Below are 26,879 nucleotides of genomic sequence, written 5' to 3' on the forward strand. Positions count from 1 at the left end.
AACACATGCACACATACAAATCCACATAAACACACACTCACACAAACTCGGGACTTAAGAACACTTGAGGAAACGCTATCTCACACAGTGGGGAAACACCAGAGAATAAGGAACAGAGTAAAATGGAAAAAATAGAATATATAAATAAAAGCAATAAGAGCAATAAAAATTAAGAAAAATAAATACAAGGAATAAAAGACTTCAGACCGGACTGAAGCCGATGTAACAAAGTAAAAAACACGATAAATAATAAAATAACACAAGTAGCTAAAACCAGACTAAAAGGTTAAAATAATAAACAAATAAATAAATATAGTTTAATCAAAAGCCAAGCTAAAAAGGTAGGTCTTGAGTTTGCTTTTAAAAATGTCCACATTCTCTGTTTTCCTCAGGTCCTCAGGCAGGTATACGGGTATACAATGAAAATTGGGAGCGCTGCTCCATTTGGTGCTTGGAAAAATATATACATTACAATAAGGAAATAAAAATAGAATAAAATACGATTAAAATACAGTGAGAGAGAGAATTGCACATACTGATAAAGTGACTTTGCATATTGCTCTTGGAGGTGAGTGTAGGTACAGTGTGAAATGAATATTGCACAAGATTGCACGTATAATGTGTGTTCCTAGTGATGTTATTGTGTTCATGTCTTCTTGTTGTTCAGAGCACTGATGGCTCTGGGGAAGAAACTGTCCCTGAATTGTATGTATTAAAAATAAGGATGGAAATGTTTTTAATTTTGAACTAAGGATGGACTATTAATATTCTGAAATCAGTTTATTACTACCTCTCTTCTCTATAACTAAGAGCAGCAAAATATCTTCAATTATTACAACATAGTTTTTCTTCTACTGTATATTAAATAACATCTGTAATCTTATAATAATTCCATTATTGTGTTAATTATTTATGCCTTTAATACAGTGTTATATAATGTGTTTACATCATTAAATACTGATGTTCAAATTCCACAAACCCACATATTTATATGACATTATGCATAATAGAAAAGAGAACAGCAGATGACTGACATGACAGGCTCCGCACAGATTCACGGAAGCGCCTTCATCACTCGGATTACCAGCCAATCACGAGGTGCCTTCATTAGCCAGCTCATTAATATTTATGAGATTCCCGGATCTATCCTACGAAAAAAAATATTGCTCACCAGGGGGTTACCATAGATATGCTGGTAACGCTAATGTTTAAACCATAGATATATACAAACACTAGATGGCTCATGAGCGCTGTCAGCCTATGGGGAGCGACGTCGCAACATGGCGGCCATCTTGGGACAGGGCTGCTCGATCACTCATAACATTAAAGTCAATGGAGCATGGATTTTAAAATCACTGTAGATTGCTCAATTTTCAACCGATTTTACAACAGCTTGGTTTGTTATAAACGTCAGAGATGTACTTGTTTTACTGCTTACATAAGAATAATTAAAACCATTGAATTCATATAATAATGAACACAGATATCAGCTTTTTTCAGCATAAATGGATGTAAATGTAATTTTATTATTTAGCATTGCACTTCTTTATTACTATCAGCTTTCTAATGCACAGATAAAAACAAAGCTCAACCAAAATCAATGCACAACAAACAGAGATGTTGTCTTTTCTTTTCATGAACCCGGTGCCTACATTACCCACAATGCATTTCGGCTGCAGGCTAACTAATCCAGGCATAGATGTATACAAACAATAAGTCTAAGGTCTCAATCAAAGTCTCTTAACACGCAAATAAATACAACCACACCCACAAAGAATGTAATTTCACCTAAAGATTCGGTTCTAAAAAAACGTTGGTCTCAGGAAAACCTAATACCGTATTTTCACGACTATAAGGCGCACATAAAAGTCTTAGATTTTCTTCAAATTGTGCGGCGCGCCCTATGGTGCAGTGCGTCCTGTGTGTGTTGTTGTTGTTGTAAGGCGGACGTAGACCAGGTGGTTTTTTCCACGCATCACCATCGCTGTTGATCTGTGACTCTATGCGTGCCCATCTCACAGCCGATGTGAAAAAACAAGTGAAGCAAATGAACTCTGAGCTTGCTGTCATTCCGGGAGGCCTGACAAAGGAACTCCAACCGCTGGACATCGGTGTGAACCGGCCGTTCAAAGTAAGGCTGCGAGCGGCGTGGGAGCGATGGATGACCGATGGAGACCACAGTTTCACTAAGAGAGGAAGGCAGCGCCGGGCGAGTTACGCCACAATTTGCGAATGGATTGTGAATGCTTGGGCTAACGTGTCTGCTGGCACTGTTGTTCGAGCTTTCGCAAAAGCCGGCATCGTTTCCGAGGCGCCGCACGGCACGGAAAGTGACTCTGACAGTGAAGAAAGTGAACCTGGCATGTTTGATGGAGGTTTAGCGCAGCTGTTCAATTCAGAAACAGAGGATGAGGACTTCCATGGGTTTGATTGATGACGATTACCGGTAAAAAAAAAAAAAAAAATGTGAATACCAAACTCAGTTTTGCTCCCGCTCTATTTTTAAATACGCACACTTGTGTGCTTGTTTTATCTGTGTTTTACCATGCCCGCGCCTATTGATGATTAAAAAAATGTTAGTACTTTGTAATCAATACTTAAATAAAGCACAACCAAACTCAGTTTTGCTCCGGCTCTATTTTTAAATACGCACACTTGTATGCTTATGTGTGTTGTTGTTGTTGTAAGGCCGACGTAGTTGAGGACACCATGAGAACGTTAAAGGGGGAAGTGTGGGCGTGGATTGTATATAAAACCCTGGCCATATAATCAGGTGCGCCTTATGTGTGTTTTAAATACAGTAATGGCACACATAACTGAGACTGCGCCTTTTGGTACAGTGCGCCTTTTGGTCGTGAAAATACGGTAATTGAAAATCAGATTGAGTTCTCAGGCAGAAAAGACACAACTATGCCGCATTTTTCAAAACGAAAAGCTGCGATTTCGGAATTCAGCCTGAATCATAGCCACGTTAATAAGGCTTGTAATAAACTAAACCGTTTGTAAATCAATCAAGAAGTGAGCGAGTTATGAGTGTTAAAGTGAGGAAATCATCCACCTTACCATTGACTACAGTACAGTGCGCCAGAGCAGTCCCCTGTCCTAAGATGGCCGCCAAGTGACGACAACGCCGACTCCGTCTTGAGACACCTAGGCTGAATCCCAAACCGCCCCCTACACACTATCCCTACACACTACCCCTCCGTTTGTGCATTCCCGTGGAGGGTCCTCCATATTAAGGGCCGTCCCAAACCGCGTAGTGCGGAGGGAGAGTGGACTGTTCAGCCCTTAAATAGCGAGTCTGCATCGATGCTCACTCTCGACAACTTTTTCAGGAAGTGCAACGTCGAAATGGAGGAGGAAACAACATATTGATGTGAGTTCCACATGCGTCCATTATTTCTCCCACGCCTTTTTCACACTGACAGGACATCACAAAAAGAGTGATGTAAAAAGATAAATCAAAAGAAACAAATCTTCTTCTCTGCTGACGTTTGATTTAATTGTGCACCCCCTGACACCTTAAAATTTGAACACAACTGACAGAATTCATTCATTCATTTGTTGGATTTGAAATGTCAGATAATAGGATTGGAAAAAATATGAGTGAAAAAAGTGGGATGCTTTCGTCTTCTGGAAGCAGCAGCGATCCTTGTTAGTTGCAACCTGTGCCACAGCGCTACCTCCATGCACAGTAGGCATCTTTGTGTTACCATGGCGATGACGTCTTCCGTTTTCCGGTGAGGCGACAGGGCGTCCCATTCCTAACGATCGTATTTATACCCTCCCCCTTCAATAATAGGTGCCCTCCACAGCTGCGAGTGTGACTTCTTTTGGAGTGACACTCGGTAGTGGAGGGGGAGTGTGTAGGGGGCGGTTTGGGATTCAGCCCTAGTGTTTGTATATATCTATGGTTTAAACAACACCAAATGCACAATAACTTCCTGGTCAAAGATTAAACGGTGCTTTCGTCCAATCAAGCAAGTTCTCCTTCTCTCTTTCTCGTCCAATCACGGACGATTAATACCTACCTCGTCCAGTACAGAGCTATTTGCCGTTGTGTTTAGTTATTTGCCAATGTGCTTTTTAATTTGCCGTTGTGTTTAGTCATTTGCCGAAGTGTTTAGTTATTTGCTGTTGTGGTTTGCACTTCAGGGCCATCGTAGGAAGGAGCACAAATATATGCAGTATACTAAGCCTGAAATTCTTTATGACTTAGAAAAAACATAAGGAAAAATATTTGGTTGAAGTCATTTAGTGCATGAGAATATATTGCAGAGCAGCAAGAACAAATGAAGAAAAGTATCAAATCAGTTGTTTTCAGCTCTTCAGTAAACACATCTAAATCCATTAAATATCTATCAGCAGAGTCTGACTATCTGGAATGATTACAGACATAAATAAAGGTCCTTTAGACTAAAAGTAATGACACTGTGACTGTTCAGAATTTCATCATTTATCAGTGAGAGTAAAGTGTTCACTGATGAGAAAAGAGATGAGAATTCCCTGTTCCCTGTTTATGCAACACAACTCTCCTAAAGCGCTTTGCAGAATTGTATTAAGCTGAATTATTGATGGGTGTGAGTGAGCTCCCGTAGTGAATATGTGTGGCTCTTAAAAGAGCCGTGGTGTTTCGGGTAAAGTCTGGCATGGTGGGTCTAAGCCCTCTCTCCACGGATGCGGCGGGCCAGCTGTATGTCTTTGGGCATGATGGTGACCCTCTTGGCGTGGATGGCGCACAGGTTGGTGTCCTCGAAGAGGCCGACCAGGTAAGCCTCGCTGGCCTCCTGCAGAGCCATGACAGCGGAGCTCTGGAAGCGCAGGTCGGTCTTGAAGTCCTGAGCGATCTCTCTGACCAGGCGCTGGAAGGGCAGCTTGCGGATGAGCAGCTCCGTGGATTTCTGGTAGCGACGGATCTCTCTCAGAGCCACGGTACCGGGCCTGTAACGGTGAGGCTTCTTGACGCCGCCGGTGGCCGGGGCGCTCTTCCGGGCAGCCTTGGTAGCCAGCTGCTTCCTGGGGGCTTTTCCTCCGGTGGATTTACGGGCTGTCTGCTTGGTTCTGGCCATTGTGCTTCCTCTGTCTTCACTGCAAGTAGAAGCTGAGCGGCAACAGCGAGCTTATAAGGAGAGCGGCGGAGCAACGGCAGCTGTGATTGGTCCAGAGAGGAGAGCGGGCATTGCTGATTGGTCCAGAACGGTTTGGCGCGTGTGATATCAGACCGTGTATTGGATGAAATGAATGTGACGTTTCAAATAAACCCCTCCTCCACAGCAGCCGCCATGTTCAGTAAATTCTGATTTAAACTCTTTCTTCTCACTTTAAACTTAATCGTTGAAATGATTTCATTTGATGATCTTACCAGTTCAAACATCTAACTCCAGTTTCTTGTAGACACGTTAACACACTAAAGAAAACTTGTATTTCATTAGAATTGGAAATAACACAGACAGACAGACAACTGAGTATAAACAGAGTTGGAGCCGCTGTAACTGATTCTTTCAGCATGACACCCACCTGCATATAAATTTACGCAATATTTAGGTACGTGGACATAAAACATGAATTTATTTCGGATATCTTTGAAAGTAGTGTATTCAAGCCAACATTGAGTCATTGAGAACCACTGTAGAACGCTGCTCTGTAGAGGAGGTGTGTGGTCCTGAAAAGGACCTTTGTTGTTCTGATGAACGCTGACTTTAACCTCCGAAGCCGTACAGAGTGCGGCCCTGCCTCTTCAGAGCGTACACCACATCCATGGCGGTCACCGTCTTCCTCTTGGCGTGCTCGGTGTAGGTGACAGCATCACGGATGACGTTCTCCAGGAAGACCTTCAACACACCGCGGGTCTCCTCGTAGATCAGACCCGAGATACGCTTGACTCCACCGCGGCGAGCCAGACGGCGGATAGCGGGCTTGGTGATCCCCTGGATGTTATCCCGGAGAACTTTACGGTGCCGCTTGGCGCCTCCTTTACCGAGTCCTTTTCCTCCTTTGCCTCGTCCAGACATCTTCGCTCTTCTGCAGCTAAAAGCTCAATGATGCCGCTGCTGGAGTGACGGTGCTTTGAGTCTCCACTGAGGACGTGATAGAAGACAGAGGCGGACCTCCTCCTCTTGTTCTTCTGTGTATTTTCCTGCTGCTTCATAACAAATAAACCTTCTTTGCTGCATCAGCGCCACCAACTGACCAACAGCAGGATCAGCAGCTTGTGTCTTTGTGGATCCTTGAGCAGGAAATTCACACATTCCAGCAGCTCAGAAGATCCAAGAAGAACTGGGTTGAAAACATGAGCAGATACAGCACACACTAAACACTAAGACAATATAAAATAATAAAATAAAGTAAACCAGATGACTGAGACACCGACTTTGATCCATGAATGTAACATTAGATAATAAATGTGTTGAGTTAGTGAGCAATCAAAGCAGATATTAACATTGATTGTGGTCAGCAGGTCACACTTTAATATTGTGAAAACTCCAGCAACAGACAGTTGACTGTTTAATCAAATGTTTGTGAACAGAATAGTCAGATACAGATTTATTTTTGCCATGTATGAGTAAATTTTGAGCTGCAAGTTTACTGTTAATGTCCCAATGAAAACATGATGAGAGCAATCAGTTTCCAGTGGATGAGCAGCTCTGCAGATGACGTGTGTGGCTCTTAAAAGAGCCGTTGTGTTGGTGTTAAGCAGTGAAGCTTTACTTGGAGCTGGTGTACTTGGTGACGGCCTTGGTGCCCTCGGACACGGCGTGCTTGGCCAGCTCACCGGGCAGCAGCAGCCTGACAGCGGTCTGGATCTCCCTGGAGGTGATGGTGGAGCGCTTGTTGTAGTGAGCCAGGCGGGAGGCCTCGCCGGCGATCCGCTCGAAGATGTCGCTGACGAACGAGTTCATGATGCCCATGGCCTTGGACGAGATGCCGGTGTCGGGATGGACCTGCTTCAGCACCTTGTACACGTAGATGGCGTAGCTCTCCTTTCTCTTGGTTCTCCTCTTCTTGCTGCCCTTTGCGGCGCTCTTGGTCACCGCTTTCTTGGAGCCCTTCTTGGGCGCTGGCTTGGACGGTTCTGGCATCTTTCTCCGTTTCTGTAATAACGAGTGAAGCTGAAAGCAGAGAGAGACTCTTCTTATATAGGCTGCATGGAAATACGACTGCGCAGCCCCCCGTCTGTAACTGGCTGATCTGCTCAGCTGTGATTGGATTCTGGTTTCCATGGAGACGACACAGAAAGCTGGAGACCTCCGACATTTTCAACATAGAATTTTGCATTTCTGAGTGTAGACTGAATACAAACACGTTATTCTGAATATGAATAAATTTCATATCAATGCATTCTTTACATATACACTGACAGTTGTGTTTCTGAGCGTGCCATAGAGCAGATAAAGAATCACGAATCTTTATTGCCATTGTGTTTCCACACAGCAAAATTGTGATTGGTGACTCCCAGCTATATATAAAAAGTAGAAAAAGGCACACTATGTCCAATAATATATATATATATATATATATGTATATATATATTGGAAAGATCTAAATATGTAAACAGTCTTAGTGCACATGAGCATTAGGATCAGTGTAAAACAGCTTAGCCCTACTGTACACTATTGCTGCTACAGGTAACTGTACAAACAAAACAAAGGCACATAAATAAAGAAAATAGAGAAAAAGCCAGGAGCTCCAAGCCGCTGCCTGCACATGCGCCGCCATGTCCACTTCAGATGGTTCATAAACTGTGAACTGGTCCTCAGCAGCATCAACAGTCTGAACTCTGAGCTTCATTTAAATCACAACATGTTTGTAGAGGAACTAGAACCAGAGCTCAACGTCAATATCAATACACGTTTTACCAGCTGAACCAGTGACTTGTTGACTATTTTACCCTACCCAATACAGTCACAGCGTTCCCTCTAGGTCACACAGGTAGAGCAGATACTGAGATAGTTTTCTGTAGTTTACCATAGTACTCGCCAGTACCTGACACAGTGCAGGACTGCTGTGAAGGTGGAGACATGCGGCGTTGGTGTGTTTGCAACGATTTTAAAAAACTATTTAAAGTAGGCGCGCTGCTGCTGCTGAATGAATGAAGAGGAAACACGGCAGTCATGTTTCTGTTCTCCTTTTCAGAGGTTTATTTCAATAAAATAACAACAATTTGTATTTTTTTTAAATTTGGCAAAGCTTGCTTTTTCAGAAATGTTTTTACTTTCATAATTTAAATCTTATTGACAGTGTTAGTTATCATATTTTCTTTTGTTTTACAATTTTTGGATAATAACTGTGTATCTTAGCAGTGATCAGTGTTTGAGAGTGTTTCCACACTTTAAGAAATAAATGCTAAATGAAGTTAAAACTTCTTCTTTTTCATGTCTTTCTTCTGTTTACTGGAAATGACAAAGACGACCCACACTGTAAACCCGGACTTCATATCTAATTGAAAATGTAATTACAATATACCAAAATAATTTAAGTGTGGTAGCATTACTATTCATATGTAAGTATATCTTGTGGCATTACTATCCAAAGTGAGTACATTCTCCTAATACCTGGGCATATTTGAACGTACAAATAACTTTAAGTTTGTTTTATTCGGTTTTACTCAGCCGAAGCACCATTTTACCATATAGAGGATCTTTGGTTTTACTGCAGAAGCTCCTGATTGGTTATCTCTTGAACGCGTTGAATGTGAAGCTACGTGAAGTTTGCAGTCGTCCGTGCACCGCCACTTTTGGAGCTGCTGCAAGCGCATTTTGGACACAACCTTAAAAGGTTTTATTCGACGGCACGGGACACGTGTTTTTTCCTTAGGAAGAAGTGAAGCTACGTGGCTTTTGTTTGCAGTTGTCCGTGCACCGCCATTTTTGGAGCTGCTGCAAGAGCATTTTGGACACAGCTTTAAAAAGTTTTATTCGACGGCACCGGACTGCCTTACGGAGAAGTGGAGGACAGCAGTGCGTGAAAACTGTCTGCATGTGGATGTAAGTTGCTGCGGAGTATGCTATTTATCTTGTGAAAATGTGGATGAACTTATGGGGCAGCTGGTAAGACACAGTTAAGTTCGTTTAACACACCGGGCATTTTTGACCTGTTGCTTTTCATTCAATTATTTAGTTATGAAGTCGATGGGCTAACTTAGCTAAAAGCTACGTTTCTAGGGGCTGTTTAATCAGAGGCGAACGTTCTTTAGTGCAATTTAACATTACATTTTCAACCATTGGCCTTGTGCGCCTTCCGCAGTGTGGCAGACTGAACCGCTTTGAGCGTGAAAACCGCACCTAGTTTCCAAGGGAAGAGAGAGCAGTAGCTGCGGTACAGCAGTCTACTGAAGCTAGTGAAGCTGGTTAGTGCATGTGACAAACCCATAAGGTCCATAAGGTGACTCACCAGTATTAGCTCCCAGCATATCATCAGCTACTTAATTAATTGAACAGTCTGGGCTCCAGACTTTTTCCCACCAGGTTCAGTGGTGTTTGCTATTGAGGATGAACATTACTAGCTCAAAATGTAGAAGAACAAATTAAAAAGAGAGGCAAGACCACACATTCATAGTTTTTCTATCATATTTGTATTACTGATAGGTGATATGCTAGTAACCAGTCTATACACAGCAATAACATTGTATTGTTTCTTTTTTTAAAAGACAAGCAATGTGAGCTGATGTGTTAACCAAAAAAATCATTAAGATTGTAAAATTGTAATCTTTCAAACACAAGACATCTAGCTAAGATCCTTGTCTGTGTGTTCTTCTATTGCAGGTCACAGAGCAAGATGCTGTGGAGCTGTAAGTATTGTCCTTTTAACTGTGAAAAGAGAACACGGTTATTTAAGCATTACAGACTAAAACATGGAAGTTAAGCAAGATCAGAACCATTTCCCTGTTTACATCAGGAATGTTTATGTACATTTAAATCATTAAATGCACTGAAAGTACACTTGTCCCGCTTCCATAACAAAACTCTGGAGCAACAACCAAGTGTAGATCTACCTGTTAAATTGTGTTGTCTGTCATGTGGTTTTGCTCAGTCTTGTTCTGAGACTGACTACTTAACTCACCTACGTACTGTACACTTTCAAGTGAACCATAAAGTCAGGTGCCCTTATAAAGATTGTAACTTTGAAAGCAGTGTCTACTCCAGTTTCAGAACGCACAAGAGTAGGGTACACAAGGAGCAGAACTGGAAGAAGTTCAAATCAAAAATCATTGGTTGTGATCATGTAAACCATGACTGTGATGCTGCACAAGAGCAAATGTCACAAGTTGATCATATGGAGGAGTTTGAAGAGTCGAGTCAAGAAGTCAGCGAGAATGACCTTAACGATTTAGAAAAACAGCTTGAGTACAACCTAGCATCCCTTTTGTTAAAGCTGCAACGTGTTCTGCACATACCAGAGAGCACTGTGCAAGAAGTAATACAACAGCTTTCTGAAATTGATAGACTGTCACAGCCACTTCTGCATAACAGAGTGAGGGCCGAACTGAAAAAGTACTATGCTGATGTAACAGGTATCGGGCCGGTACGATCACCGCTAACAGTTTATATTTATTTTGTGGGGAAAGGATTGGTGACTGGGCATGCAACTTCTGTAAAATAAAGAAATGAGACAGAGACGTGAGTTGTGTTGCCTTAGCTCTCTGCTTCTGCTGAGTAACTTTACTCTTTTCACAATAAAGTTTGCACTTTACATTTTAAATTTACATCATCTTCGCCTCCTGGCTTCTTTGACAATGTTGTCCTTAATGCATGTTCTTCTTTTACTTTGCTTTAATCCGTTTTAATACACCAGTATTTCCTTTTTTTTAAGTTTTCACTATTATATTTCTGTCACAAAACATTTTAAGCAGTTCTACAGCACAGGTCACACTTATTTTTATCTCTTTACAAACGGTTTAACACTGAAACTTTTCTTCACAAAACATACAAATGTACCGTATTTTCACGACCAAAAGGCGCACTGTACCAAAAGGCGCAGTCTCAGTTATGTGTGCCATTACTGTATTTAACACACACATAAGGCGCACCTGATTATATGGCGAGGGTTTTATATACAATACACGCCCACACTTCCCCCTTTAACGTTCTCATGGTGTCCTCTACTACGTCGGCCTTACAACCACAACACACACACAAGCATACAAGTGTGCGTATTTAAAAATAGAGCGGGAGCAAAACTGAGTTTGGTTGTGCTTTATTTAAGTATTGATTACAAAGTACTAACATTTTTTAATCATCAATAGTCGCGGGCATGGTAAAACACACGGATAAAACAAGCACACAAGTGTGCGTATTTAAAAATAGAGCGGGAGCAAAACTGAGTTTGGTATTCACATTTTTTTTTACCGGTAATCATCATCAATCAAACCCATGGAAGTCCTCATCCTCTGTTTCTGAATTGAACCGCTGCGCTAAACCTCCATCAAACATGCCAGGTTCACTTTCTTCACTGTCAGAGTCACTTTCCGTGCCGTGCGGCGCCTCGGAAATGATGCCGGCTTTTGCGAAAGCTCGAACAACAGTGCCAGCAGACACGTTAGCCCGAGCATCTACAATCCATTGGCAAATTGTGGCGTAACTCGCCCGGCGCTGCCTTCCACTCTTAGTGAAACTGTGGTCCCCATCGGTCATCCATCGCTCCCACGCCGCTCGCAGCCTTACTTTGAACGGCCGGTTCACACCGATGTCCAGCGGTTGGAGTTCCTTTGTCAGGCCTCCCGGAATGACAGCAAGCTCAGAGTTCATTTGCTTCACTTGTTTTTTTCACATCGGCTGTGAGATGGGCACGCATAGAGTCACAGATCAACAGCGACGGTGATGCGTGGAAAAAAACACCTGGTCTACGTCCGCCTTACAACAATAACAACACACACAGGACGCACTGCACCATAGGGCGCGCCGCACAATTTGAAGAAAATCTAAGACTTTTATGTGCGCCTTATAGTCATGAAAATACGGTACAGCGAGCCAATGCTACGTTCAAGGGACGGACTCATGTTCCTAAGCAACAGCCACGATGTTAGCATAACGTTAGCGCGACTGCTAACTTCTAACGTTCACCTTTTAAATGCATAAAACATGTCGCTAGTACAAACTGCCGGACAAATACACTTATGTACAGCTAATACGTATGTGTTTTAATGGTTGGTGCCACAATACTAACCTGTAAAATAAAGAAATGAGACAGAGACGTGAGTTGTGTTGCCTTAGCTCTCTGCTTCTGCTGAGTAACAGGAAGCAGGAAACCGGGCGCCCTCAAGCCGTCTCACAGCGGGTACTGCCGCCTAGTGGTGACAGGCGATATTACATTGTTCCTGTCCAAGCATCTAGTACTATTACTTATTCTTATTACCAATTTAGTCAGAAAGTATTTAAAATTTATTTAGGGATACCTAACAAAAATTTAGAATAATGGTCCAAATTACAACAATGTGTTTGTGTACTGGATGCATGTAAAATGTAATGTACTTAGTGTATCACAAAATAACAACAAATGTGGTTGCACACTCGTGTGCACCACACTGACATGGATGAAGTAGTTGTGAGAGAGGTTTCCAGTGCCATGTCAGAAAGTAACATGATGACATTTTGTGCCAAAGATGGATCCTTAGGAACTGCTAAAAGAAGAGCAGCATATGTACGTAGAGAGTTTCCACTGGTAAACCCCATAGAGTATGTGGTGGAAAAGGGCAAAAAACCACTTGCGTATGTCCCCATTGGTCCCATGCTCCAGAAGTTGCTTAACAGACCAGACGTGTTAGATAAAGCCATGTCAGAAAAAGTCCGTGCCCTGGGGGAATACAGATCTTGTATAGATGGGCAGTACTTCAATGAAAACTCTCTTCTTGCAAAGGATGAGTTCACAATTGCTCTTGGCCTTTACATTGACGACTTTGAAGTAGCAACGATTCCACATTTTCGTTTACGGCCAAAGCATCACTACCTAGAACATTACCCTCACCTTGTAAGGAAATTTGGTCCGCTGTCAGAGGTTTGGACGATGTACTTCGAGGGCAAGCATGAGTTCTTTAAAAAGGCAATTCGCACTGCACAAAATTTCAAAAATGTTGCCATGACACTTGCTACAAAATGTCAAAAAGCAGCCAGTTACCATCTTGACTGTAGCTCATTTTTCAGACCATCAGTTGAGATGACAAAGGTTACCCCAGTTTTGATTTCCTCTTTCCCTTTGAATGCTCAGATAGCAATCCCTCAAAATGTTTCAAAGGCAGGATCAATTCTTGAAGCCTCAACTGTTTCTGTAGATGGAATCAAGTACCATCCCAGCATGATACTCTCTACTGGCTCATGCTCAGGGCTCCCTGAATTTGCCCAGATTGAAAAAATCATTGCAGCTAACACTGAAATTCTGTTTGTCTGCCACAAAATGACAGCATGGTATTGTGAGCATTTGAGATCTTACCAACTTCTCCATAGTGATGTCTCCTGGATGTGTGTGCTTAAGATGTCAGAGCTGAATGATGTCCTCCCATTATCAGCATACAGGGTGCAAGGAGAACTTATGGTAACATTGAAGCGATATGTTATTTGCTAAATGCCTATTTTTTTCCTCAGATAGCTGTGCAACCTAGATTAACCATGAGAGTTATTGTCTCCGAGGGAGATATAAGAAAAATAACCATGCCAGCACGACCTGACACGCTTGAAGATTTGATGAGCTGGCTCAAAGGCGCACTCCAAGCAAATTACAACTTCACCTTACAATATGAAGATCCTGAATTTGACAACGCACTGTGCAACCTCACAGATCTCGCCGAGCTCCCAGAGAAGCCAACCATCAAAATCATTCCGATGATTGAGCTTACACCAGTCATTGCAGAAAATGAATCATTTAGTTATACAAATAGCCAAGCAGACACTGATATCCTGTCCAACTCTTCACTACACTGCAAATGTGGCAGTGTTATTTTTTTAGTGTTGGTGTAAATTAACAGGGGTTACTATTACTTTTACTCAGAATTGATTTAAATTAACACCCCCTAGAGTCCGTTCCTGATAGTGTAAGAGTGGATATCCGTTGTTATGAGAATCACTCTGAATTTACACTCTGGCTCGTTCAATTGGCCACACCCACCACTTGAACCTCTCGTCCTTGGCGGTGCAGCGGAACACAGTCACACCGTATGAGGCACTCAGACTGCGTCATCGAACTTTTTTCATCCAAATTTCTTCTTTCTACGGTAAGTTACGTTTCAGTTGGTAAAATTGTTTCTTTTGGATTGATATAGCCTTACCAATGAGTCTGGAGCGAATGGCATTTGTAGGAAAATATCTTGAAAGGTTCGTTTTTGTGTTTTTTAGCTAGCTAACGTTAGCTTAGCTCGCTAGCCCTGGCCAACACTGCTCGACCAGGGTTTAGCTAATATTAGTTCCTCAAATTATTAAAAGTGTCAATAAAGGAAAGGCTTTATGAGTAATGGTAATATTTTGAAAAGGTTGTACACTATACAAGTAAGTTATAGTATGATAACATTACACATGTGCAAGGCACATTGTAGCCACATTTCCTTCGCGCCTGCTCGGCACAGTACGTCTTCTCGCCTGAGGTTCCAAGCGAGATGAAGCGGCGACAGCAACGTAGCTTTCTGCTGTAGTCACGGCTTTTTATTGTAAGAGAACGAATATGGAGAGCAGAAAACTTTCACACAAGTGACTTTAAGGGTCTTTCAGTCGCCGTGCTATATTACGGCTCCACTCACGATGCGGTTATATGGAAATACAACTAAACTGAGATGAGCTGAGTCAGCTAAAGGAGCGTCGAGCCGGACCGCGCCGAGTAGGCACTTCGGAAAAGTGGCTTGTGTTTGGTAGTGTTGGGTTAAATGTGTGGTGATGTACAGTGTTTCCTGTTAACGTTAATTAACGAGACAGGGGCGTTTGAGTCTCTCATGGAGACAAAATGTTTTGTTATTTCTTTCAGCATTTCACCTTCCCTCATCTCTGTCATTGTCATGTACAGCTAAATGTTAAATTTGTGCGGTAGTTGCAGTAATTAGCCCTCCCCCCACCTCCAAATGTGTGTAAAAGTAAAAAATTAAGAATAATAATAAGTTATGCCATTCTTGTCTTTGAAGCGACATGCTGGTCCCTGTAGAATATAAAGGAGTCAGCAAATGGGTCAGGGTACCACAGGCAGAGGACGAGTACAATTACTCCCAGTTTTTGCAAGCAGGTAGGCTAATTTGACTGTCATGTTTATTTGTGCATGTAGGGTTTTCCTATGTTTTTCCTAGAGACTACAGATGAAAATTAGCTTTCCTGCTAACGCCGGTGTATTTATAGTTCATCAGCTTTGTTCATTGATGTATGTTGGCCCTCCCAAATTTTGCTTACCTACAGTATCTTCTGTTTTAGTGCTGGCAAAATTCAATTTGCCAGGTTCTGCTTCCTTGAGCCTGAAGGATTCCTCAAACGTTGAAGTGGATTCGGACATATTTGATGAACTCTTGAAATCATCTGGGGTGTCTTTCAAGGCCGAAGACTGTGATGGTGAGGGATTGCAGGCTTATATTTTTAATTTTTAAGAATTTGACTCTGTTTTCTACAACAGCAAATTTTTATACTTGATTCTGATTGGCAACAACCGGGCAGTTTCAGTATTAATGGGCACATCCTATTTGATCCAATACATGAGAGCAACGCATGTAGGTACTTTCTTTCCCTTGCCCGGTGAACTAAATTTCTCAGAATTGATGAATTGATGCTTTGTTTTATAATATTGTATATTGCTATGAGTGTAGTCTATAACATAAGCATTGTAGAAAAGCAACTGACCATTTGAGGATGGGGGTTACGGCTCAATTCACAATGCTTGGGGTATTTTCTTGCCACCCCCATAGCCCTAGGCGTGGTAAATTGAGCTGTAACTCGTTTCCTCTCGTGGTCAATTGTGTCATTTACACTGCAAGGCTGTGTGTTTTCTTAGGTAGCACTGCTGAGGAGGAGTTCTCCGAGGGCTCGTCTGTATCAGACTGGTCACCATCACCTGCATCCCAAGGGTCATCATCAGGTTCTGACTCAACGCTGATACTGGATTCTACCAAAGCTCGGAAAAGACAGCTGATTGAAGGACCACTGGATAGCAACGTTGCAAGAGATGTAAGTTAACCACCTGATATTGACCCTGATGTCAATTAGACCGATGACAAACCTTACATTAAAATTTCACATTAAGTATATTAGTACTGCAGCTTCAGTAGGTGTCAGACTGAAGACCCAGAGCTCTGGTATGTTAGCTAATTCTCATTTATCATGCGCGCCTTGACCAACTGTTACATCAGCCCGGGTTGCACAGGCTGACATACCTACTGTACCTGCAGTATGAATGTCATGCAATTGTCGTTTCAGAATGTCAGAGTCGCTCTGTATTCAAAGCCTGGTGGAAACGAAATATTCAAAGAGTACGAGAAAACAAGCACCATCAGTGATGTTACAAGAAGAAAGATGGTAAACATTCTCGTGGCAGATATGGTGGAGAGCCATGGGTAAGCAATAACAGGTTGTGGTTGTTTTTTTTTTTTTTACCTCCAAAAGTCGCTACCAATTATGTCGTCACCCACACCCATGTGCACATCAAGGTTAATGTAATTAAATATTTTCATTAGTTTTTATTTTTATTTAGTTATTCAGTTTGCTTTTTTTTAATTTTAGTTCAGGTTTAGTTTGTTCAACAGGTGATGAAACAGCTATAGTTTTTATTTTGAGGAATTGAATAGTTTTTATTTAGTTTTCATTTGGTTTTAATCTTAGTTTAAGTTTTTCGGAGAAAGCCTCGGTGAGACCTCTAAAGATGAACTTCCACATTTGTGGGATTTCTCCCTTTTAGTTGCATCCCATAATGTTCCCATCAGTCCTCCACCCTTTCCATTCACTGTTATCTACCTATGGGTCGTACTCCAAGTCATTCCATATTGAGCTATGGCCTTTTCTCCCTGCAACTTTAGCATCTAAGAAAACCACAACTAAGTTGATGTTATCTGACATTCACTTTAGTTTTAGTTAGTTTTGTATTGTTCATTGCAGTTTTTATTTAGTTCTTATTTTTGGAAAAAATGTCATTTTTATTTCAGTTTACTAAATTATTTTTTCACTGATAGTTTTTGTTTTAGTTAACTGTAATATCCATGGTGCACATAAATGAAATTTGCAGTTTTTGGAGGAATGACACATCTATCCCTTTTCAGGAGGGTTCCTCCAATGAATGTGCGGATCCTCTACGCACTAGGGATTATAACACTGTTCCCTAAATTGAAGGACCCAGATTCCAAGAATGGCTATGTGAGTATAAACAGTAATGCATCCCCATACATTCTATGTTGTAAACTGTTCTTGTCTGTATATAACATCTATTGCAAGTCTACCTGTCCTGAGTGAGGGGTCCCTCCTCTGTTGCTCACCCTGAGGTTTCTCCAGTTTTTTCCCTGTTAAAGTGCTTTCCTGGAGTTTTTCCTTAGTTGATGTGACTCCATGTATTTTTCTTTATCAACAGGAACATTTCTATGATCACCAGAGTGGTTCTGGCTACCTAGCATGGAGGCTGAAAACTGTTCAGCGGAACTCTGCTCAGGACAGCAAGAAATCCAGGACCACTTTCCAAGAGGGCCCCAAGAGTCCACGCAGTATCCGTTCAGATGAGAAGCAGTTGACTGGTGATGAATGCAGGGAAGCCATATCGGCGATGAAACACTCAAGTGATACGACCCTTGTCAAAAATAAGATGAAGGCAACATTCCAGCACAGGCAAAAGGTGGTTCAAGACCTGGTTACTGCCTCTACTGTCCTGGATCTCTTTCCTAGATTCTTGGATACACCTGGCTTGGTAAAACATGAAATAAATTGCTGATGACTTTGTGGTGGGCTTGTTTTGCTGGACTGTTTATTGACACCCGTAGCCCCATTACAATGGTGTTCTCATCCACAAACATTTTCTGTTTAAGATCGACCAAGACTTCACAATGATCTTCGGTGAGGAGGTGTCTGGTAAATTCCTTTCCAAGTGGCCAACATTTTTCAAACCGAGGGTCATCGCAGATTGCTGCAAGAATCTAACTCCGAGTCCGCGTGTGGATGAGCTACTTGTGTCTGCACAACAGGAGTCTGATGATGGTGGCAAGTGTGGACACAGTAGATTGCACATGCAATGTGCTACTTTGTAGTGTACACTAAATGTGTACACTACAAAGGAGCACATTGTTATGTTCTTTCATGTTTTTGGCCCCTTTACTACAAATCACATACTGCACATTACTGCTAACCATTTTCAATCCTTGGTGTAATTTAAGAATTCCTTACTATAACTGATGCTGTAATGCTTATAAGGAAATAAAATACATTTTTAAAGTGTCAATTCTAATTCTGCAGTGTGGCATTCTGAAGAGTGGGACTCTGAGACGGCCGCCATCCTTCTGCTCCTTCACCTCTTGCCTCCAACAGTTAAAGGCAAGAAGACCAGCAAGATGAGTGCATCGGATGCTGCTGGACGCCTGATCAAGTTCATGAAGGTATTTTCTTAGGACTGTACATCAATGATGCATGTTTTCATGTCAGCTGATGTAAGGTTTCAAGAGCCAAGATGGTGGGGTAATGGGGGGGTGATGCAGTTAAATTGTTTTTAAAAAATCATTCTTGCCACAAAAAAAAATTAATGTTGTGTACATTCTTAGATCCGTCCATGAATTCATTAGTTGTGTACATCCATCTATCAAATATTAACCCCACCCCCTCCACAGGTGGGGTCAAGCATGGAGACCTTCCTTAAGGAAACTGGCCCCAAACAGCCCTTTCTTCTCGGTGTTGGGGAAAGACGCAAAAGCATCCAGGATTTCTACATCATCCTGGACCAGAAGGCCATTCCCTGCAGGATGCAGACCCCAGTTGCTGCCTTTGATGAGCTCTTCAAGGCACATTATGTTTTTGCTGTGTCGTATGATGATGCGCTGTCCAGCTTCTTCATCTTCATCCAGACCACCGTGTATGGCATCGACGTCGGCAAAGTGAAAGAGAGTCCTCGGGTAAAAGAAATCAGAGCGAGGCTTCTTCACTGTGAAGTCTGAAGACTGATTTTGACCACAAATGTACACATGTTACATTTGCAAGGTACACCACACCAATTGTTCAATGTTATTTAGACATTTGAAGTTTGAACATGGATTGTATCCCGGAAGGTCTATGCGCTTGAACTGTGGAGAGCCTGGTTGTTCATTTGTTTTTTGTACATATTCTGGTTACCAACGTCACCTATCTAGAGCACATAAGGACTGTCTTGATCCAAATCCTGTTAGCAGCAGTTTTGAATTTGAGCCTGTTGCTGGGCCTTCCACACCAGTGAATGTGGATCCTCCTGTGAGGGTCACTGCACATGTTCCAATTGAAAAGAAGAATATACTGGACTTGTGCAGCTCTGTTATTGCTCAGGTTCAAGCCTCAGGTGTTCCAGACAGTACTGTGCAGTGTCTAGTCGGCTCGATGGAGGAACTGGTTAATGACATTCAGGCTCACGCAAAGGAAGCAGTTGTTAATTGTTTGTCTTCTGATGCATCTAAAGAAACTTTGGAGAGAGTTGAGGGTTGCTTTGATCAGCTCGAAAACCCATTTTCATGTCTTAACACAGAATCTAAAAGGAAGAGGCATTTTGAAGAGAAATGGAATATAGTAGAACCTGTAGAACATGTTCTGGGTGTCCGTTTTGATGTAAGAAGAGACAGAAAAACAGGCACGTATAGGCAAGTTCCAGTCAATGATAAGTTTATGTATGTACCTATCCGGGGGTCTCTCTCATCTATGTTTAGTAACAGTGAACTCTGTAACAGCTTCCAAGAAGTAAAACTACACCAGGAGGGATTTTACAGAGATATAAGTGATGGGTCCTACTTTAAAAATCATAGTTTATTTTCTCAGCAAGAACTTGCTCTTCAGATCCAGCTCTACTATGATGACTTTGAAACTGCCAATCCATTGGGCTCAAAAAAGGGAGTACACAAACTTGGATGTGTTTATTTTATTTTGAGAAATTTATCACCAAAACTCAATTCTGTGTTAATGAATATCCATCTTGTCGCTCTCTTTCATTCAGAGGATCTTAAGACATATGTGTTTGAGCCAATTCTGAAGCCACTTATTGACGATCTTAAGATTTTGGAGACTGAAGGAATACAGTTGCCCTTTTCAGCTACACCTGTGAAGGGTTCAATCATTCAGGTTACAGGAGACAATTTAGCTCTCCATGCACTTTTAGGTTTTGTTGAATCATTCAGTGCAACGTACTGTTGTAGATTATGTTTAACTGATAAAAGTGATTATCAGTCAGTTTTCAGTGAAGATCACCCAGGTTTAATTCTACGTTCAAAAGACCTTCATGTTGAACACGTTCGTGCCATCCAAGAAAATCCTGCTTTGAAATCAACATTTGGTGTCAAACGAGACTGTCCACTAAATTCCCTCCAGTTTTTCCATTCAGCAAACAATTACGCTGTAGACATAATGCATGACCTGCTAGAAGGAGTGGTGCAATATGAGTTAAAGCTTGTTTTTCAGTATTTGATCAAGAATTCAATATCCCTGAGTTCATTGTCTGAAAGAATTGCTAGCTTTAACTATGGATACACACAGAGAAAGAACAGGCCAGGTGGGCTTAAGCTGGATGACAACAGCAAAGATCTCGGACTTAATGCTATCCAGTCTTGGTGCCTCCTACGCAATGCCCCGCTGTTATTTGGAGATTTAGTTAACAGAGAGGATACCTGTTGGCAGTTGTTACTCCTTTTAATTCAAATTGTAAACATTGTGTTTTCACCAACTATAACTCATGGTATGACTTGTTATTTGAAACATTTAATTTTTGATCATCACAAGCTTTTTAAATCCATCTTCCCAGAGCACAATTTGATTCCAAAACATCACCATATGATCCACTACCCAAGCTGTATTAGAAGAATTGGACCACTCATACACATTTGGTGCATGCGATTTGAAGGAAAACATAATTTCTTCAAGAAATGTGTTAAAAACTTCAAAAATATTGCTAAGACTCTGGCTAAGAAACATCAGTCTCAGTTAGCATTTCATTTTGAGAACTTTTGTTTCCAAAGATTACAGTTTGGTCCGATTTCTGAAGTCCTGGTCAGCAGTATAGAGGGTGGAGAGGTGCTGAATGAAGCTTTTGATGTGTCGTCAGTTTCTACCACTTCCTGGGTCAACAACTATGGCACAGAGTATCAGGTTGGGATGTATGTGGTTACTGGAGTTGAAAATGAGATGCCTTTGTTCAACAGGATTGACAATATAATTGTTAAAGACAACAATGCCTATCTTTTGATTTGTAAAGTCTCGAATATTTTTTTTGATGTTCATTTAAATGCATTTGGTATTGAGGAGAAAAATGAGGTTTTCACAGTGATCTGTGTAAATGACCTGGTATATTACAGACCTTGTGATAGGCAGTTTTCATATGACACCGATGACCAAGTGTACCTTGTTCCATACTGTAACTATATGTGAATCCATGCAGACTGTTAATTGTTACTGTGGTGTGGTGGCCATTTAATAAGACTATTTTTGTAAAGAAGTTTTTGTCTTGTTTATTTTTTGTGATAGGTTTGGCAGGTGGTTGTGGTGGTTATGGGTGGGTGGGTTTATTGGTAGTCAAATTTTACACCCATTGGTCTGAATCCATTGGTAGTCAGTGTAGCATTTTCAACCACAGTCACTGTAACATTTTCTTGAAATTACACTAGTATAGAGTACTATTGACACTACACACATATTGGCTAGTGTTAATTTTGAACTCCTTACAGTGTTGAAATAACTATAGCTAAGAGTGGAAACATTAACACTGACACTACACATGTGTTAGCCAGTGTTAATTTTGAACTCCCTACAGTGTTGGAATTACTAGAGCTAAGTGTAAAAAAACACACTGACACTAGTGTAGAGTACTACTGACACTTCACAAGTGTTGGCCAGTGTTAATTTTGAACTCCCTACAGTGTTGAAATAACTATAGCTGAGTGTAAAAACATTAACACTAGTGTAAATGTTAAATTAACACTGAAAAGAGTGGACGCATATACACACTTTCCTGGTGTTGAATTTAACACTCTCAGAGTTAATTTAACTCTGACTGATTTGCTGTGTAGATAGAAGTTTGCAGTGGCCAGAGGTATTTGACATTCCCAAGTTTTCTGTTGATGTTGAGTAAAGACTCCGTCAAGGTAACTTGTTGTATCTCAGGGATGGAACCTGTCTCAATGTGACAAAAGAACTTAAACATAATATCCTCGAGAAACTGGCTGAGACCATATATGCATTTACAGCATACCCAGAGAAGGAACAGTTTGAAGCTGTTGCAAAGGCCTTAGTACAAACTCACCCATGTCTGAAAGAATCAGGGTCGCTCTCTGGCTGGGATGGGTGGAAGAACAGTTTAAAGTTTAAGATGGGCAATTATAGAACTAAAATGCGCCAGCTGGGTCGAGTTGATGTCACTGTTAACAGTGGTAAACATGGAAGATACACTACAAATACCGAGCCTCCCAACAAAAACGTAAAGAAGGCTAGGAAAGAGGAAATAAATTTCCTTCCTGAATATCCAGAAGGGATGGATGACCATGACCTTGAAGGGGCTTGCCAGATCCTGATTGATGAAATGATGAAGAGAAAGCCAAATGGACATCTCATTAAAAAGGAGATGGATGTAACGTTTGCTCTTCGGAGAAAAGAAGTTGTAATAGACAAGCCTGCCATCAGCCAGATAATACATCAATGGGCAGCTCTTTTCACAGAAACCCAGGTTTGTGTAACTATTTTGAGTGTTTACACAAATAACGATGTCTTTTTGTGCTATAAATGTAATGGTGAATAAGATTGTACAATTGTTTGCTATGCTTTGTGTTTCAGGTTTGTTGTGAGTTCAACAAAGTGGTGGGGAAAAATCTCAGGGAGAACTTCTGTGATGCACTTGACCATTTCTCCCCAAGCCTGATGGACATCTTCAGGAAGAAGAAGGGCCTCACTGGCCAGCTGTTGGCTGAGCTTTTGCGTCAGACAAAGGTGCATTGACCTCTCCTCTCCTCCTCCCTTTTCTTACTTCTTTTCTCCTCTTCCCTTTCCTCTCCATTCTCAAATCATCATTCTCATTTCCTCTAGTCTCCTGATCTCTCTCCTTGTTTTCCTCTTCTATCCCTAAACCTTCTTCTCTCTGCCTTTCCTTTCATGCGATGTTACAAAGCTGTTTTCTCTGTGCCCACTATCCTCCAGACCACTGAACCAACAGACATCAGGTGCCTTTGTCTTTGAGGACTGCCAGTCATCTTGGGGGATGATCAATCAGCTTTCTTCAAGACTTCCTGTGTAGGCAACTTTATTATTTGAAAATCATGCAGGTGCATGTTTTGTTTTTCAATTGAAGCCAATAATGAAGACTTAAATTTTAACTTTATAGCCATATTTTGAATTATGATACAACATAAACTAAACATAAAATAATGTTTCTTCCTTTTAATCTATTTTTTGCTGTTAGGATGCAACTGACAAAGACTCCTACAGTCAGACTCCAGTGGGAATCCTCTGCATTGGTCAGGAAAGTCCTCAGCTCAACCCATCCAGAGTGGGGGTAATCTTGGAGGGGAGTGTGGTCATGGATGAACTGGCAAACCTACCTTAGGCCTTCTATGTCCTTTTTGGCCTGATTTATGCCCTGCACCTGGACTACCCCAAGTGTATGAGAAATACCTTCCACTTTGTTCAGCAGGTAATGTTCAACCTGGGTAAAAGTGAGCTGGCACCCAAAATACAAACCTTGAAAAATCAGCTCTCAGTGTAAAACATGGTTCTGTGAAGTACTACTTCAGATATTTGTTGTACTTTCATACAAACATTGTTGTGCAACATATTGTTTGCAGTGCATTGCATTACTGCAGGAATATTTCACTTTTTTTTAATTTTGGTTATATGAGGTATGACCTCTGCAGCTGCAGATTCATCCAAGCTGTAATCAAGCATTCAAAACTACCTTTTAATTTTTAAAAAATTTTTTAATTTCTAAATGTTTTTCTCATCTTCGTTGGAGCCAGGGAACAGTTAACATTCCTACGTTGTGTGTGACATATTCACATATTTTCAGTCTCTCAGAAAGAAGCAGATGCTTGTAGTTGCCAATTGTCTTCTGACAATGTTCAATTTCAAATATTTTTCTGTGTTGAAGTGAGTAATTGTTAAACATTCATTAACGCCAAAAACAGATGTTACTAGGTGCTACAAAACGTTTTTCTCTACAAAACACAATGTTCAATAGACTGTGATCCTTTGCACTGTATTTATTTATGTATTTATTTTATTTCTCATTAGTAATTTTATTGGAGATTTTTTTGTGTTTTTTTACATTTCTATTAGTTTTTTATTAGTTTTTTATGGAGATTTATTTAACTGTTTATTTAACTTTTAATAAGTGCATTGTAAACAGTGATTTAACTAAGTTCTAAAATAAAATAGAAAAAGAATATACATCTGTTTTGCTTTACTTCAACATAAGATGCTGAGTGGGGTAAATGGGTAAAACAATTGATATTACAAATGATTTTGAGTAAAATAAACTTTGTATTTAGTGCATTGAACTTAAGTAGAATAAGTAAAATAAATAAGATTAATTAAGTTAGGTTAACTTGGCACCTAGTGAATTGAACTTAACAATTTTTGTTAAATGCACTCAAGTTTTCTTTACACATTACTTAATTATTTTAACGTAACAGGTTTCCTTAACATTTTTAAGTAGATTCCACTTATCTGGGCTTACAGTGCATGTTGGTTCTAAAAAGCCTCAAACTAGTTTCTCACGGTCTCCGAAACACTTCATAATAACCAGTTTATATCTGAAACACTGAGAAGGTTGTTCATTTGTTTTTTTTTGTTTTTTTTCTAAAACTATCTGAACCATCATGAAACAAAGAGGAAGAAAACCAGACACATTTTTAGAGCGATAACCAGAACTTCCATCTTCTGTTTACAGGCTTCCAGGAAAAGTTATCTTTTTAAGAGAACCTCCTTCTGTGGTGCAGATGAGGGTGTTGCAGTGAGATATTGATTTCAAATGACATTAATAATGTGCAGACATGTTTTATTGACTCACACAGAGAGATAAGAGCAGCAGATATCAGTTGAACTGCTACAAACAGGATTTGTGGTTCTTCTTCTGACTGTGACAGCTACTGTAGATCTACTGATAGATGCTGTACAATATTTCTACTTACACTCACTGAAAGTGAGAAACAAAGTAAAATATAATTCCCTCATTCCTTTATTCTCATAGGTGACCGTGTTGTGAGATTTGACTGATAAAATAATGATCAGTTTGATACAGAGACTTTCCTTAAAGCTCGACCTGCAGCACCAGATTTTCTCTGTTGTCTCACTGAAACGAGAAATCATATTTGGATGTGAAGCTATTTTCTATTTTGTTAATGTACAGTTCTGTTTCTTTTCTGATAGTTTTCACATAATCTTGTGTTGTTTTACACAAATACTAGAACTTAAAGAGCGCAGTCAAAGCATTTGAGTGGAAAAACTGTCATTTACTGGATACGTTCAGGTTTTCTCATCACCATTTATCATATAAATGACCTGATAATCTTATTTTTTGTGGTCTGAATGCAGCCTTGTTGTAATGCTCCACTGCTCCTCCCCGACACAGACATGTTTGGAAAAGTGCAGTTTTTGACTCAGATCGCTCACAGCTGATCAGAGATGAGGCCTGCAGCAGTGATAAATATCAGAGCATGGTTGTGTGTCCTATTGTGTAGCAAGTAGACATTTCATTCCACCCATTCATCTCAGCAGGTGGTTTCCCCTCTACATGAAGGAGACTCATCAGTGTGTCTAGAAATGAAAACCTGCAGACTGTTTGTTCTCCAGAACACATTTTTCTATGCAATTATGTAAGTGTAGTTCAGAAATATTAAAATAAGTTCAGAGAAAGAGTGACTCAGCTGAGTACAAGTTTAGATTCACAACAAACCAACCAGTCTTTATTTGCACGTCCCTTCGTTCTGCCCCTAGTCATGCTGCTATAGGCCTACAGGCTGCTGAGGGACTTCTCTTGATGCACTGGCCAAGCACGCCGTGTCCAAGGGCACCAAGGCCGTCACCAAGTACACCAGCTCCAAGTAAAGCTTCACTGTTTAACACCAACACAACGGCTCTTTTAAGAGCCACACACTTCATCTGCAGAGCTGCTGGTCCACATTAATTGTGTGGAGGCTTCATTTTGACATACAACTTCGAAAACTCAGATTTTCACATCAGCAAACCTGCAAACACTGATCTTCCTACCTCAGCTCTTGTGTGTGTGGAGGGGAGGGGGTCATTAAATATTTGTACTGGATGATAAAAATGACCGTATTGAAGACTGAAAATGATTCAGCCACACGGAGAGAGAGAGGGAAAAAAACGATGACTTTGAATGTCAGTGTTCTCTGTTCTTACCCAGCTGACTCTATTGAAAGGTGCCATGAATCAACATTTATATGTGGGTTGTAAACTGTCGATTGTTTATGAGAAAATGTTTGAAATTAGATAAATATATTACTTAGCAGAAAGGAAAACCGCGAATTAGAAGTCCATTAATACCACTGCATCTTTAATTAATGTGTGTTAATATCAGCGATGAGACAAACATTGAGCAGGTTTCAGGTATTTGGCTCCGCCCACTGAGACTGTCTCCACCTGTCTTCTATTACGTCCGCAGGAGAGACGGAGTTGTGACTTTGTGCCGATCAGACTCTCATTGAACTCTGAATCTGTATGAGGATGTCTGGTAATGGTTGTTTTCTTTAAATTTTGCATTGAAATTATCTAGTAAATAGGATTGTT

General features: G+C 40.8%; 4 protein-coding genes across 5 annotated transcripts; 1 reads left to right on the forward strand and 3 right to left on the reverse strand.

Moving 5' to 3' along the window:
- Positions 1–4,579: 4,579 nt before the first annotated feature.
- LOC127533444 (histone H3) lies at positions 4,580–5,191 on the reverse strand. The gene has a single exon (XM_051946532.1). It carries the CDS (start codon positions 5,067–5,069, stop codon positions 4,659–4,661), a length of 411 nt encoding a protein of 136 aa, XP_051802492.1. The 5' UTR covers positions 5,070–5,191; the 3' UTR covers positions 4,580–4,658.
- A 299-nt stretch (positions 5,192–5,490) lies between these two features.
- Positions 5,491–6,107, reverse strand: LOC127533455 (histone H4). The gene has a single exon (XM_051946545.1). It carries the CDS (start codon positions 6,009–6,011, stop codon positions 5,700–5,702), a length of 312 nt encoding a protein of 103 aa, XP_051802505.1. The 5' UTR covers positions 6,012–6,107; the 3' UTR covers positions 5,491–5,699.
- Positions 6,108–6,444: 337 nt separating this feature from the next.
- LOC127533441 (histone H2B 1/2-like) lies at positions 6,445–7,114 on the reverse strand. The gene has a single exon (XM_051946528.1). It carries the CDS (start codon positions 7,077–7,079, stop codon positions 6,705–6,707), a length of 375 nt encoding a protein of 124 aa, XP_051802488.1. The 5' UTR covers positions 7,080–7,114; the 3' UTR covers positions 6,445–6,704.
- Positions 7,115–15,071: 7,957 nt separating this feature from the next.
- Positions 15,072–22,068, forward strand: LOC127533426 (uncharacterized). 2 transcript variants are annotated; one of them, XM_051946444.1, is made up of 9 exons: positions 15,072–15,192; positions 15,375–15,509; positions 15,946–16,118; positions 16,368–16,504; positions 17,204–17,297; positions 17,509–17,838; positions 17,957–18,128; positions 18,381–18,520; positions 18,749–22,068. In XM_051946444.1, the coding sequence occupies exons 1-9, from the start codon at positions 15,099–15,101 to the stop codon at positions 19,070–19,072; spliced, it is 1,599 nt and encodes a 532-aa protein (XP_051802404.1). In that variant the 5' UTR covers positions 15,072–15,098; the 3' UTR covers positions 19,073–22,068. The 2 variants fall into 2 exon arrangements, with proteins under 2 accessions (XP_051802404.1, XP_051802402.1); XM_051946442.1 differs by lacking the exons at positions 15,072–15,192; positions 15,375–15,509; positions 15,946–16,118; ... (2 more) ...; positions 17,509–17,838; positions 17,957–18,128 and having other exon boundaries at positions 18,386–18,520.
- The last annotated feature ends 4,811 nt before the right edge of the window (positions 22,069–26,879 follow it).

This window comes from Acanthochromis polyacanthus, chromosome 3, assembly GCF_021347895.1.
Source record: "Acanthochromis polyacanthus isolate Apoly-LR-REF ecotype Palm Island chromosome 3, KAUST_Apoly_ChrSc, whole genome shotgun sequence".
Lineage (NCBI taxonomy): Eukaryota > Metazoa > Chordata > Actinopteri > Pomacentridae > Acanthochromis > Acanthochromis polyacanthus.